Below are 13605 nucleotides of genomic sequence, written 5' to 3' on the forward strand. Positions count from 1 at the left end.
TACAAGTTCTATGTGGCTGTGCGAAAACTATGTTAGCATTCACAAGTGTTGGGCAAACCCCAGAAAGGTTTTGCTCCATCGCATCGCAATGTTTTCTACACAGGGTTAAAGTTCCCCCTTCTTGGTGAAAATTAGTAGTATTTTTCATTACTTTCGGTTTTCCTTAGGAAGACTTGGCGCTTAATATTTTAGTTGAAATTTTAACCATCTATAAGTCATTTTTTAAACAGTGGGTCAAAAAGGCCTGTTCTGCTGGGAGTTGATGGGTAAAACTATTGGAAAATAGTAGACCACCTTAGTTTTCAATCTATAACCCGCAAAAATCGTAAGAACCCCGTAATTTAACATAACGGTAGATAAGGTTATTACAGAAATTTATTAATAGAAAAATAAATTACTCCAATAACTTAACTTTTTAATTTTTTTTTTATTTCTTTAAATTTAAATAAAAATTAAACATTTTCATACCAGACTGGTCTGTTTCTATTGAAATATCAGTAGTTATAAACAAGTAAATAATTTTCGAAATTAAAAAGTTTCCACATGGATCAGTTGAAAAGTGTATATTCATCCTCCCACACATACATACATACATACATACATACGTTTGTATGCTGTTTTTATACTGCTCTGCAGAAAGTTTTTGCATTTTTTGAACTTTGGCAGCAAATCGGAAAAGTGTCCACCTCATACGTTGTTGCAGTTGTTGTTGTTGTTGTTGTTGCAGAAAGACACGCTTACTTCGAATGAGTGCAGGGCCAGCCAACAAGTCATGACTAGGCTAGACAAAGTTTTAGTTGGCTGATTTGCTCAGCCATGCTAGTGAAAGTTTTTTCGTTCCGCGCAGATCGCCAGGCGCTTGAAAGTAGTATAAGCATTATTTAGTTTAATTGGCGCAACAGTCGCTTTGCATTTAAATTCAGATAAAATGTGATGCAAATTTTGAAACAAAATTGAAAATTAACAAATTTAAGTAAATGCAATGCATGCGGGGGTGAGGAAAATATGTTGTGGATAATTTGCTTAGAATTTCGCAAGCTGTCAACTATTTTGTTTTTTAATTTATTTGCAGTCTAAACCCTAATGGAAAGAGTGCCAAAGTGGTGGTGAATAACTTTGGTGGCGCGCATAAAAACGAAAGTTTGAATGCCTTAATTGAATGCTTACAACAAACCTCACTTGAAATTTTCAGTTTAAATGCAATATTATTTTTTTTTAATACCGATTGCCGCTTACTTGGCAGAGAGGTTAAATCGTTTTCAAAGTATATCTCAGCAAATATGACAAGCTAAGTGTAAAATACTTTAAGCGGAGCGTGGTAGCGAATGAAGAGAGCCAAATCTGGTATAAGCGTGGATAGTGAAAGTGATTCGAAGTGACAATACGACAATGCTTTGGAATTTGTAACAGCAGCAACGCACTGCTCGCAGATTTAGAGTATTGTCTTTTTTGTTGTAGTTTGTGTAAGTGAAAAGAAATAAATACAAGTAATTTTTAAGCAAAAAACAAACCCGACTTCAATTCTCATATAAAAATTTAAGATTATCGTGAATTACTTCATGATCCAATGATAGCATTTAAACCAAATTAGTATGGAACCAACTGTGAGGTAACACCTTTCCTTAACAAAAAAAAGGAACAGTCCAGCGCCTTCGTCTTGGTCTGCAGGCTGTATCTGAGATACAGCCGCTAAATTTAAACGTAGAATACGTGGTATGGTTAAGAGCATATCAAAGTCAAAAACGAAAGTACACACTAAGAAAAAAATATCGATAACAACAGCGATAATAATATGGATAGAAAAATCGATTAAAAATAACGGGTAATAAAACCGAAAAAAATATTGATGACAAAATAGATAAAAATATCGACAACAAAATCTATAGCAAATTCGATAAAAATATCGATAACAACATCGATAAAAATATCGATAACAAAACTGATACAAATATCGATAAAAATATCGATAACAAAATCGATAATAAAATCGACAGTAAAATCGATAACAACGTCGATAACAAAATCAATCAAAATATCGATAACAAAATCGATACAAATATCGATCATTATATCGATAAGTTCCGAAAATATCGATAGCAAAATCAATAATAATATCGATAAAAATTTCGATAACAAAATCGATCACAAAACCGACAAAATATCGGTTATTATATCGATAAGTTCCAAGAATCCCGAAAATCTCTAAAATCCCGAAATAGTTCCCAGATTGAGTCTCTGTTCCTCTATCTATATCCTTTTCTCTACAACTACCTTTATTTTAATCTTTCTTCCTCTATCTTCATCTTTACTTTTATCGGTATTCTCAACCTCATATTTTTCTTTATATTTATCTTTGTTTTTATTTTTATGTTTATCATATTCTTCATATACATATTCCCCTTCAACTTTTCCCCTTATATAAGTAAAGTGTTCAAATTTACCTTGGGCTTCATTTTTGCCTTTATCTTTGCGCAACTTTGTTTTTGTTTTTATTTTTACCTTTGCCTTTATCCTTATCTTTATCTATGTACGTACTGACCTTTACTTTTATTCTTGGATTGGTCTTTTTCAAGTGTTGTTTCACTTCAAAAAGTTTTCGCGTATTATGCATACATGTGTTCATAGATATATGTATGTACATATGTATAGACATACATAGATTACTAAAAAATTGAGCCAGATCCACATTAACTGCAATCAACATATGTACGTATGTATGTATTTACATATGTACGGGTACATACGCTGTGATTAGGTTATAAATATTGGTCCATTTGTTTATCAAAAACCGAAATATGTACTTACGCACACATACATACTTTTTGTCTCCTTCCCACACTTCCAATGCATGCACGTGTTTGCAAAGTGATGACGAAGTGATTTTGTATGGGAAATCATTTATGCCCATATATTTGAATCCAATAAACATCCTTAGAAGATATCAACCAATACTTCCCATATACCAAACGAAAGGAAAACTCTTGAATTTTTGATTAAAGAAAACAAAAACAAAATCATTCGAGCGGTTTTCGAGCATTTTGGTAATGAAAAAAATTTGCACATTTTTTCAACAATTTTTTGCCTTAAAATGCTCAATATTTGTTAAATTTATATAAAATTTGTACCCGATAATATTTCTACTGCTCCAAAAAACCTATATCCCGAAAATGAAAGTTATATATGCCAACAATAAGTTGCTAGAGCACTTTAAAGGCTCAAAATTGACCCCAAAATAAGGCAATGTTTACCGTTGTTTTTACGACAGAAACCGAATTAGTTCTCGTGCAATAAGCGTTTTTGTGAAGCTCTAAAAATTACAACTACAACATTTGAACATAACCCCCATACCTTAAGGTAAGACGTATTCTACGTCAAAAAAAAAAAAGAATTCAAGAAATCGGTTAACGTCGTCCAAAGTTATGCGGTAACATACATAAAAAATAAAATAAAAATTGTGAAGTCGGTTAAAAATAAAAATAAAACTTTTTAATATACCACGCTTCTATCAATGGACTAAAAAGTAGAAAATAATATTTCTCAGTCCCATAGAATTGGTTTTGATAACTTTTGATTTTGAAATTTTAGCAAAAGTCACCGAACCGAATTCTGAGATAGGGCGTTTTCGAACTGGCCGCCGAGATAGGTCGATCTTCAGCCCAGGTATGAAATGGTCTTTCATCAAAGAAATGCGAGCTCTCACTTACCTCGTTAAAGAAATGATTTTTTAAGCACTCAAAGCATCAAATTGATGGGTTATATGGTGCACAGCCCTAAATTGGCCCCTCATGTTTTTTTATACCCATACATCGAGGATAAACTCAGAAAAAGTGTATAAACCATGCTGCAAAATATCTGGAAAATTGAGAAGGCCATTTCTACCTGCCAAATTTCTTTTTTCTTAGATATTGTAAGGACTTTTTAGTGACTCTAATACAATCAAGTCATTTTCAAAATTTTAATAAAGCGTAAATTAAAATGTTTTACTAAAATTTTTTGTTCATGCCGCTCTATTTTATTTAACTTATATAATTAAATTATTTTTACTCTTCTCACAAGTAAAAGCTTAACGTTCACTCCTACCAATAATTGTATTTTTTATGCCACATATCAAATCGTAAATTGAAATACTTAATCCGGGTATTGAAAATTATGCATAAACGTCAATTTAAAGTGCCAATTGTAGTATTATTTTTCAGTGAAACTTTTTTCTGATTTGAACATTTACTATATGGAGGCATTTACATACATACATAAGTAGATCGCACACAAGTAAAATGTATTACGAGTATATGTATTATGATCGCTTTCATTTTTTAAAGTGGCAGAACCGCCTTACAGGCAGCCGCTGGTTGATTTTTTGGTTGGCAATACACCGCCAGCTGTCATGACTTTTGTGACACATCAAAATTAATTTATATTATGATATTTTGACAGTTTCATATGATTTTGCTTTTAATGTGACACTCACTCATACCTTTTATATGCGTATGTGTATTTGTATGCTTTTAGTCCTTTTCGCCATGTACATACACTCACGACACCCTTAACACATTTGCATAATATTTTTACTATTCACCCGCTCCTCTGCACTCACGTACATACATAAATATGCACTCGATTCATATGCTTAAGTGTGGATTTTTTCACATTCTCTGTCATTCAAAACACTTTGCGCAATCATCGCATTACATTCGTTTTAGGTTTCTCGTTATTGCTTTTTTGTGCAACTTTTCATATTATTGCCATTTTGTGTCATTTGAATATGGGGTATATGTGATAGCCGTACAGTTGAGCAGCAGTATTTTGCTGGTTTTCATTTTGACACTTTTCTTGTGGTTGCGAGTATGTTTCTGTTTTTTATTCAGTTTTGTATTTTAGGCGTTTTGTGTTTATTTTCCATTTCTGCAGTGTGACGAGTCTCCATGCCATTGTATAAGCGTTTTTACCCTAGATGTCAAAAATGCTTTCAACTGGTAAAAAATTCTTGAAGTGCATCAGACTTTTATGGTTCTACGAGGGAATCATCTTGTGTGAGACAAAATATCGTGTGATAAGGCATAAGGTCCCAGGCGGAGTACCTCAGGGATCGGTTCTAGGTCCGCTGCTATGGAACACAGTATACGATGGCGCGTTGAAATTAGTTGTACCTACAGAAGCGAAAATTATAGGGTTCGCATCGCAGTCGTCGTGGTTGGAAAATAGTACAGTAGCGACGATTGCCGCCGACTGGATGGAGTTCATGGGTCTGAGAACACACGAACGCTTCCGAGAAGGCGCAATCTATCCGAATAGCAGGAGGGACGGGATAGCAATGGCCGATGGATACTTCGGCTCATCCCTAATATCGAGACCTGGATTAATAGGGCGTACGGCGACGTAGACTTCAATATCACTCAATTATTAAGTAGCCTTGCTGCTTCAGTATTATTTACTGGGCTACAGCGAACACTAGTTATGTATATTCAGCGGACCGTCTTCTCGGTAACTTGTTTTGGTATTAAATCATAATTTACATATGTACGTTCTGGACATCAGTCTCTAGGTCGCCATGCTTGTTATTACAGGAATTCGCCGTGGTCTTGAAACCCTCAGTAAGTCACCTAACTCTCTCGCGCATTTTTTTCTGTCGGCGAGAATTTCAAGCTCTTCGCACTCACTTATTTCGGCCTCTCTCTTCTAAAAGCGGTAAATACGTCTCGATTCTCTCTCCAGCTCCCTATAACGCTCCCACATGACTCGCGTTGCGCCCGATCGTAGCGTGGCGGCATCTTTTTTCTCTCTGCAGCTTCTTGACAATTCTTTTCGAATAGCATGATCTTTTTAGACAGTTTTTCGAATGAAATATTCCAATTTAACCAAAAAACAAGCATGAACAAATTAACAAAATGGCCATACTGCTCAACAATATTTAAATATTTGTCACTGGATTTGTCATCAATTGACAAATGAGATATTTGGTCACCTGCGTAATTTTTATTTGGTTTATGTAGCAGCGTTGCGTTCATACGATTTGGCCACTAGGGTTCGTTTTGATTTGCCAGAAAAATGAACGTTCTGATAAATGCCAAATGAAATTTAGCGTTCACAGGGTTCGCCCATGAATTTGAAAATTTTTAGCCAAATGTACAAATCGTGTGAACCCAGCTTTAGATAAGTGTACATATTTAGGGTTTTCCATATAAACTCCTAAGTATGATGTGTTTTCTTTTATTACTTAGCAGAAAAGCACTCCAAATAATTTTTACCACTTTTAAAAACCCCTCTGAGTGTTAACGAAAATATACATGAACCCTTATTCGTTATATTCTCAGAGAAATAACCACAAAAGTACGGAAACGATTTCCGGGTAATAACTGGTAATTCCGTTAAATACATGATAGACGCTATTTTTTGTTTACATGGCTTTTTTATCATTTGCGGTTTGCCAAATTTATAAGCAGATATACAGGCAAATAAACAAAAATACTTACAAAACATTATTGCATTTTTTCAATACGATATTTTTTAATAAGATGGCGTGTTGCTTCTGTTTTTATTTACTTTGACAACACTTTATCAGATTTTAGCAGCAAAAATTCTTCTGGTAAAATCTTGGAACTTCTGACAAAGAGAGGACCCATTTTACTCTCCCATCTTTCCCCTATTTTGCCAGAGAACCGAGTACAGGAGCGCTTTCTGGTAAATTCTTGGAACTTCTGACGACATGATTTAAAATTTAAATGAGCAAAAAACTTTTTAGCACAATTTGTTTTTAAGTTTCTCGTTTGAGGTAATTTATTTTAACCGAAATTCTAATTTTGCAGCCCTGGGAGGCTCCATCGCTCCATCGACTCACTCTGTATCCGCCCATCTAATGGCAAATGATATTAATGCAAATTTTATTTTAATTGCCAATTTTTTATTTCAAATTCGAGTGTGCTCGTAATTTCGGTGCTTTTATACGTCGTTTAAATTGCTTCACTTCAATAGCCTGTACATAAAGTATGACCGTACCTATATCATCGTAGGGGAATCCTTCGAAGAAATGGAAAACACCCTTATAGAGTCCCAAGGGTGGTTCAATGGGTAAAAACTTGTCATCAATAAAGAGATTTTTAACCACTAGGCGTTTCTGAAGAAGAGCGAGTTAGAATGAAATGGCAAAAAGAACTTGGGTTAAAAAAATCGGAGCTTTAATTAAATCCCTCGCAGCCGTATTTTCGTGAAATCTTATGCTGGGATCACACGATTTGTACATTTTGGAAATCACAATGGGTTGTTGTCTAAAAATTTTTATTCACAATGAGTTCAGTTCAATAAAAAATTGTCCCAATAACCCCAACAACTTTGCAACTGTTAAATTGTACAAATCTATACAAATGAACAAATCGTGTAATCCCTGCTTAAGAAAATGCATTCACTGAATTCGAATTAAAGCTTTTTATGAACGTATGGATTGAAAGTACAAATATGTATGTACACCTGCATGTCAAGTTCGCAGCTATTCAAATTCAGTTCTTGTATTTCACAAAAAATCGTACCACGTTGGATTCAGTGTTAACCCCAAATAACAAAAAGCTCCTCACCGTATATGGACAACTATGATTCACATTCGATACTTCTTTTAGTATATTCATTACGGTTGTTGTGTAGGCGGGAAAGTTTCGTCTATCCAGAATTTTGCACAAATTGGCGGTGACATTGACTAGAAATGGTTTGTAGTGATTGGCGGTATTTCGCAGAAAAAGTTGCAAATTAAGCTGTTAGAAGTGATATTGTATATGCAATTATTATTAGTTTAAGAATGTGGCACTCATTTATAGTGTTATACAGTATATACATACATACACTTATTTATATGTATTTCTTATGCACATGAGACATTACCGAAACATTTTTCAAACGATCCACAATATCACATTCCATATTCGTGTGCGATCGGTAGCGACTGACTGCCTTTATGCCACATGTAGAATTCCTTATGTATCGAGCATTGGGAAAGCATTCGATTTTCTCTGTTTTATAAAAAATAAAGCAGTGGACCTGAAAAAAATAGTAAATTTTTTTTTAGAAAAGAAATGTAACAAAATTGTCTATATATTTCAATTTATGTAAATACGCAGGAAAAGTACGCACCGCAGTAGCAAAAAGTACCAAAAGCAAAGCTGCGTAATACATAACAAACGAAATCTGAATGAGTTAGAAACAAAACGATAACCGCAAAATAAAGCTACAGAAGAATTGAACTTATAAAAAATACACATGAGCTATTGACAATCTCTTTTTAATTGATTTGTAATTGAATTTAAATATGTTTGTAATTGCATTAAAACGTGATCTATATGATTACGCATAAGTTTTCATTGGAAGTTAGTAAAAGTGATTTAGTTAGGCTCATTAAGTCTGCAATTATTCCCATTCAGTCTGCAATTATTAAAAAACCACAATTTTAAATGCAAATATTTTTCATCAACACTTCAAAGCACTTGAATAGGGACAATGGTTTTTGGGCTTTTTTTCTCGGTTATTTTTCTTTTATTTTATTCTGATTATTTTTAAATTCAAATGCAGTTCAGACGTTAACCATATAAACGCAAGTTTTAGTTGTAGAAAATTATGCCACTTCTGTACATTTAGCGGTTTCTATCAACTTAACAAAGTTTTTTCAAAATGACTCTCATACATATGTATGTCATCATTAAAATTGTTAATTAAATTGATTTTTATACCCGAGCGCACTTGTGCACAGGCGAATTATAGCTTTCTTGGCATAACGGTTGTTCGTAACAGCCAAAACCAGGCGCCGAACATAACAGTTATTGATGAAAACTGTCATTGAAAAATTCACTATGAAGGATATGTTCTGCAACTAAATTTTACATACCAATAGATTTCTTTTTTTCACCGAGAAGCAAATTTGAATATAAAATTTATTTCTAATTTTTATGAAAATTAAAAAAAAACAACAATTATTTATGAATCCAAAATTACAATTATTTTTGATTTTTATTTTATGAATCCAAAATAACAGTTCTGTTTGATTTATATATTATATGTCTTAGATAACAGTTATCGAAGACTTTTATTTATAAAGGTCGTCAATAAAAATCAGTTAGTGACTTTTGCCATGTCTTCAGTAACTGTTATCTAAGCCATTTGATTTGAAAATCAAAAAAATTGTTATTTGTAGATTATTTAGATAAAAATGAAAAATAATTCTTATTTTGGATTTATTAAATAAAAATCAGAAATAACTATTATTTAAGGAGTAATTAAATAAAAGTAAACAAATAACTGTTAAAGAGCGATTTTTTTAAAATAAAAGTTGTAACTGTTACGGCCCCTGGCCAAAGTGAATCGAGAAAGATATAAACACATACATATATATATTTTTTATTTTAAATTGTATCTATTTTTTTTAACACACGTATGCAGTTTGGTATGTTAACAATGGAAATAAAGAAGCCTAAAACTGTAAGGCAAAATTTATTTCAGTTCGAATATTTAAAAATCGTGCAGATTTGGGCTCGATTATCTCGTAAACGTGAGCTAATGGAGCAAAACTGATTCCTGTTTCAGATTTAGGGCATCAAAAGCCTTTGGAAAAGTATGACCTGATCCCTAGGTCTGAAAAATGTCTGTGTTATCTTAGAAACGTACAAATCATTGAATGCCATTATGCATAATAAAAAGCAGCGGGTTTCTTGTGATTTGAAATAAAATCTTACAGAACTAAACAAACATTTATTTAATTTTTCTTAAATTACAGCAATACAAGAAAATAACGAAACTCCCGAAATCAAGGGACTTGGTTTACGCACATCTCCGGATTTCGGGATGTTAAAAGTTCTAGAGAATCCTCTATTTTTCCTCGATCTGTATCGGTTGCCTGCTTTTGCATCGCATGATTTTCTTCCAACTGGTTGACCTTTTTTTCTAAAAGCCACACTGGTTTGGAGGAAAGTAGTAAATCGTGTAAGATTTAAGTCATATTTGCTTCTTATTTATTAGCACAACCATACCTCTTCACGTTAGTAACTTTTTGATTTTTTCCTTTCTGCAGTATTTTCGTTACTAATAAGGTTATACAATAAAATTCGATTCCATTAACGAAAAAAAAACCACAAATTCACAGAGATTTTTTTGATTGATGTAGATTTATTTACTGATCACAACACTCCGAAAAAGTTAGTTAAACATATTTCTCTTAACACATGATTTGGTTATAGTTAAATTATTTTGTTATAGTCACCAAATTTAGTTGATGTGACTAAACTCTTTTTTTCAATGTATAGATTAAATTAATTAAAAGCCAGTATACAATTCTATTGAAAAATTTTCACTAAATTAGAGTAAGCCCAAAATCAATTACACGCCACACAACAGCAACTAAAACTTCTGCGCTAAAATATAAGCTAACGCGTACATAACGCACGTACATACATATGTACCGATTTAATTGTACGCTTGCACATTAGAATGTGCGAAATTCGATATGCGTACTGGCACTAGAGCGGCTCAATTTGTATGGAAGATTTTTTCGACTATGCGCGTAAAGCACAGGAGAATTTTAGATGTAATTCTAAGCAAATTTGACGAAGAAATCATGGTTCAAAAATCAATTTGGAGTTTGCCGGCAAATTGCGAAAACTGGTTTCTTAGCATTTTACTCCATCGTTTAGCAACGCTTCTCAAATAAATTTTGGATAAAACCTCTTCCGTTTGTACCCATAATGGACTACATATTTTACTTGACTTATTTATAAAACTGAATTTTAATTTTAAAAAAAGGTGGCAACCCTTTATTTTTATTTTTTTAAATTGAAGGGGACTTATCCGATCATATTGTAGTATTTAATTAAATTTATTAATTAAATTGAAATTGAATTTTTAAGCAGAAAATGTTCTCTATATTAAACCAGGTAATGAACTATAGTGCAGTGAAATGACGCCCACGGAAATATCGCCCGTAAGCTTTATTTCCTTACATACGTAATGTGTGAAAATTAAATAATTAAAATTTTCAACAAAAAATTTTCAGTAAAAAGTTAAACACATATGTAGGTACTTCCGTCGACTGCCTTTTGTCGGTGGACCTTATTTCCATTTCAAAGGAGAAATAATGCCCGCGGGCTTTCTTGCATTTTTTTAAGGAAATAAAGTGCGAGAAGAACTTGCAAACATTCTCACTCACTCACTTACAGCTGTGTTGAAAAAAAAAATAGGGCCGCTGTATCATTCCCATCAAACAGGAAACTCATGTGTTACACATAAAGGATGCCCATAAAAAAGTCAAAAAAAAGTAGATTCTGGATATTTTTCAGAATACTTAAAATTTCATATATTAAAAATATTTGTTTATTTGTACACTAGGGCTTAAACCAAACAATAGTGCTAAATTGAGCTGATCAAAATAACAGTACTGGTTACTTTAATGAAGTTAAAATTAAAACTATAGCTAATGTTTTGTACTACTTTTTGCTTATTTGTGTCTGATATCTTGTATTAAATATTTTTCAGTTTAATTTGGATAAATTTTTGTTATTCCAGAAGGCCGCTAAGATCCTGATAGATGGCGACTTATACGGATTTGAGCCCATTTATCTTTAAGAATTGGTTAGATCATTGTTTTTGTTAAAAGATTTGTTGCGGTTTTGATTCCTTTAACCTTTCCTCGCAGGCTTCTTATCCTTTTGGACGCAAATAGCTGTTTGCGTAGTTTACTGGTACTTTTTCTAGCTCGTTCATCTATTGGACACCTTTTTCTGGTTGGTATTTTCCAACATTTATGTAGTACTAATATGATTTTCTATAAAATAAAGTAAATTTTTTATCCGCAATTGACGTTGATCCCATTATGTATGAAAAACTTAGATGTGAAGTTGATGTGTTGCGACACCCTAATACACAAACATACTAACGCTGCACATTCACTTAAACTGTCACAGCAGTGTATTTGTAACACAACAAAAATAATTTAATGCGGTTTTCAACAACTTTTCAAATGCCACCAAATTTATTGAGATTTCAATGTAACAAAACAACTCGTTACAGCTGAACAATTCAGTATGCAAACGGGTGTGAATATTGTACTTTATACTTATTTATTTACCAGTTAAACTCTACGCGTCGATGTGTATGAAAACAGGCAGCTAAAAGCAAATGAATAATAAATTTCGCGCTTTCAGAATGCAGCAGCATGTTTGAGTAGTTGATGAAATACGTTTTTGAAATTTGTGATGCACATAAACCTAATACATATGTATATGTATGTATATTTCAGAAAAAGTGCACAAAAATCTGTGTATGCGTTGGTTTTTATACACAAATGTCTATGTTACCATCTAAATCGCGCCATGAAAAAAACACCAAGCGGGTGTTGAGAACCGCCATATGCCAATCCATTGGAGGCAAGCGCACTGGGGCGTATACGTAACATAAAGTGCTGCACGATGTAAAAATGTCGATTAAAAAAAGAAAAGAAAAAGAAATAAAACCAAAAAGAAGTTTAAATAAAAATAGATTAGCACATGGAAAAACTGCGCAACGGAAAACAATGACAACGACACAATTCAGCGACAAAGAAGTAAATAAAATCAAATGTTAACAGAAGCAATAAAAAATTCTTCAAAATGCATTGCAATCCGTTGAAAGCAAGCACTTGTGTGTGTGTGTGTGTGTGATTGCAAGTGCGGATTAAATCTGTGCGCGCCATTTGGCAGCCAGCAAAAGCTTATACATATATGTATATGTAATATGTAGCTAGCGAAATTCAACGCAGCATGGAAATAAAGGCTGCTGGCAGGACTCTGGCTACTGTTGTGGCATGTGGCAAATTTATGGGATTAGTTGCAGTCAAGTGGAAATTTACATCTTTGTTTGGTTGGAGAGCGTTTTGTGATTTTGTTTAAATGCATTTGCATGCGATTGTGTGTATGGCGCGGATTTGTGTTCAATAAACTAATTTTATTTGCGCGATAAAATCAATTGACGCTATCGGCTACCACAATGCTAAATGTACATACATATCGTAAACAAAAAAAAATAAAAATCAATGTCTAAAGTAAAGGGAAATTCTATAAAATAACAGTTAACGAATGGCAAAAACATTTTGATGAAAATAAAAATGCAAACTCAGAACAATAAACATTAAATATATAAACTGATTTTGCATTTAAAATGTATTACATGCTTTGTGGACCTGTAAATAAAACCGAATTCCAACGGACCACCCACCACCTTACCAGGGTGTAAAATATGAATAAAAAATTACCTTCAAACTGCCTCATTTGTTTTCAGTGAATTAAAAAAGAAACATTGTATGAAATTACTAATTCCCTCATCATATGCCGACAATGGTTAAGTTTCCAACGAACTGAAATTATTTGGAAACAATTCAAATAACTTAGCAGCATACATTGGAATTGCTTCTGGTTAGAAACCAGAAAACGAAGGCGTGATTTTCGGGAATTTAATCTACAGCCACAGATATGTAACGTCACGTCACACCAAATTATGCACTTGAACAGGCACAATGCTTTTTCTGGGTTAATATATTTTTTTTATTTCCATTATTTTTCAATTAAAATACAGTTGTTCAATAAAAAATATAAGCGCAATTTTTTT

The 13605-nt window shown here is 32.9% G+C and overlaps 1 protein-coding gene across 3 annotated transcripts in view; it reads right to left on the reverse strand.

Moving 5' to 3' along the window:
* Window positions 1-6854: 6854 nt before the first annotated feature.
* The window catches only part of LOC118733298, a 261413-nt gene continuing 254662 nt past the window's right edge, over window positions 6855-13605 (reverse strand). For 2 of the 3 annotated variants that reach the window (XM_036462647.1, XM_036462646.1), the window contains exons 2-4: window positions 7867-8022; window positions 7566-7739; window positions 6856-7111 (exon numbers count right to left, since the gene is read on the reverse strand). In XM_036462647.1, coding sequence (XP_036318540.1) covers window positions 6899-7111; window positions 7566-7739; window positions 7867-7905 — 426 coding nt within the window. In that variant the 5' untranslated portion in view covers window positions 7906-8022 and the 3' untranslated portion in view covers window positions 6856-6898. Of the gene's footprint in view, window positions 7112-7565; window positions 7740-7866; window positions 8023-13605 lie in introns of all 3 variants that reach the window. The other variant, XM_036462645.1, reaches the window with a different exon arrangement.

The sequence above is a fragment of the Rhagoletis pomonella genome, unplaced genomic scaffold (genome assembly GCF_013731165.1).
Source record: "Rhagoletis pomonella isolate Grant_MI unplaced genomic scaffold, Rhpom_1.0 Rhpom_scaffold_00002, whole genome shotgun sequence".
In the NCBI taxonomy this organism is placed as follows: domain Eukaryota; kingdom Metazoa; phylum Arthropoda; class Insecta; order Diptera; family Tephritidae; genus Rhagoletis; species Rhagoletis pomonella.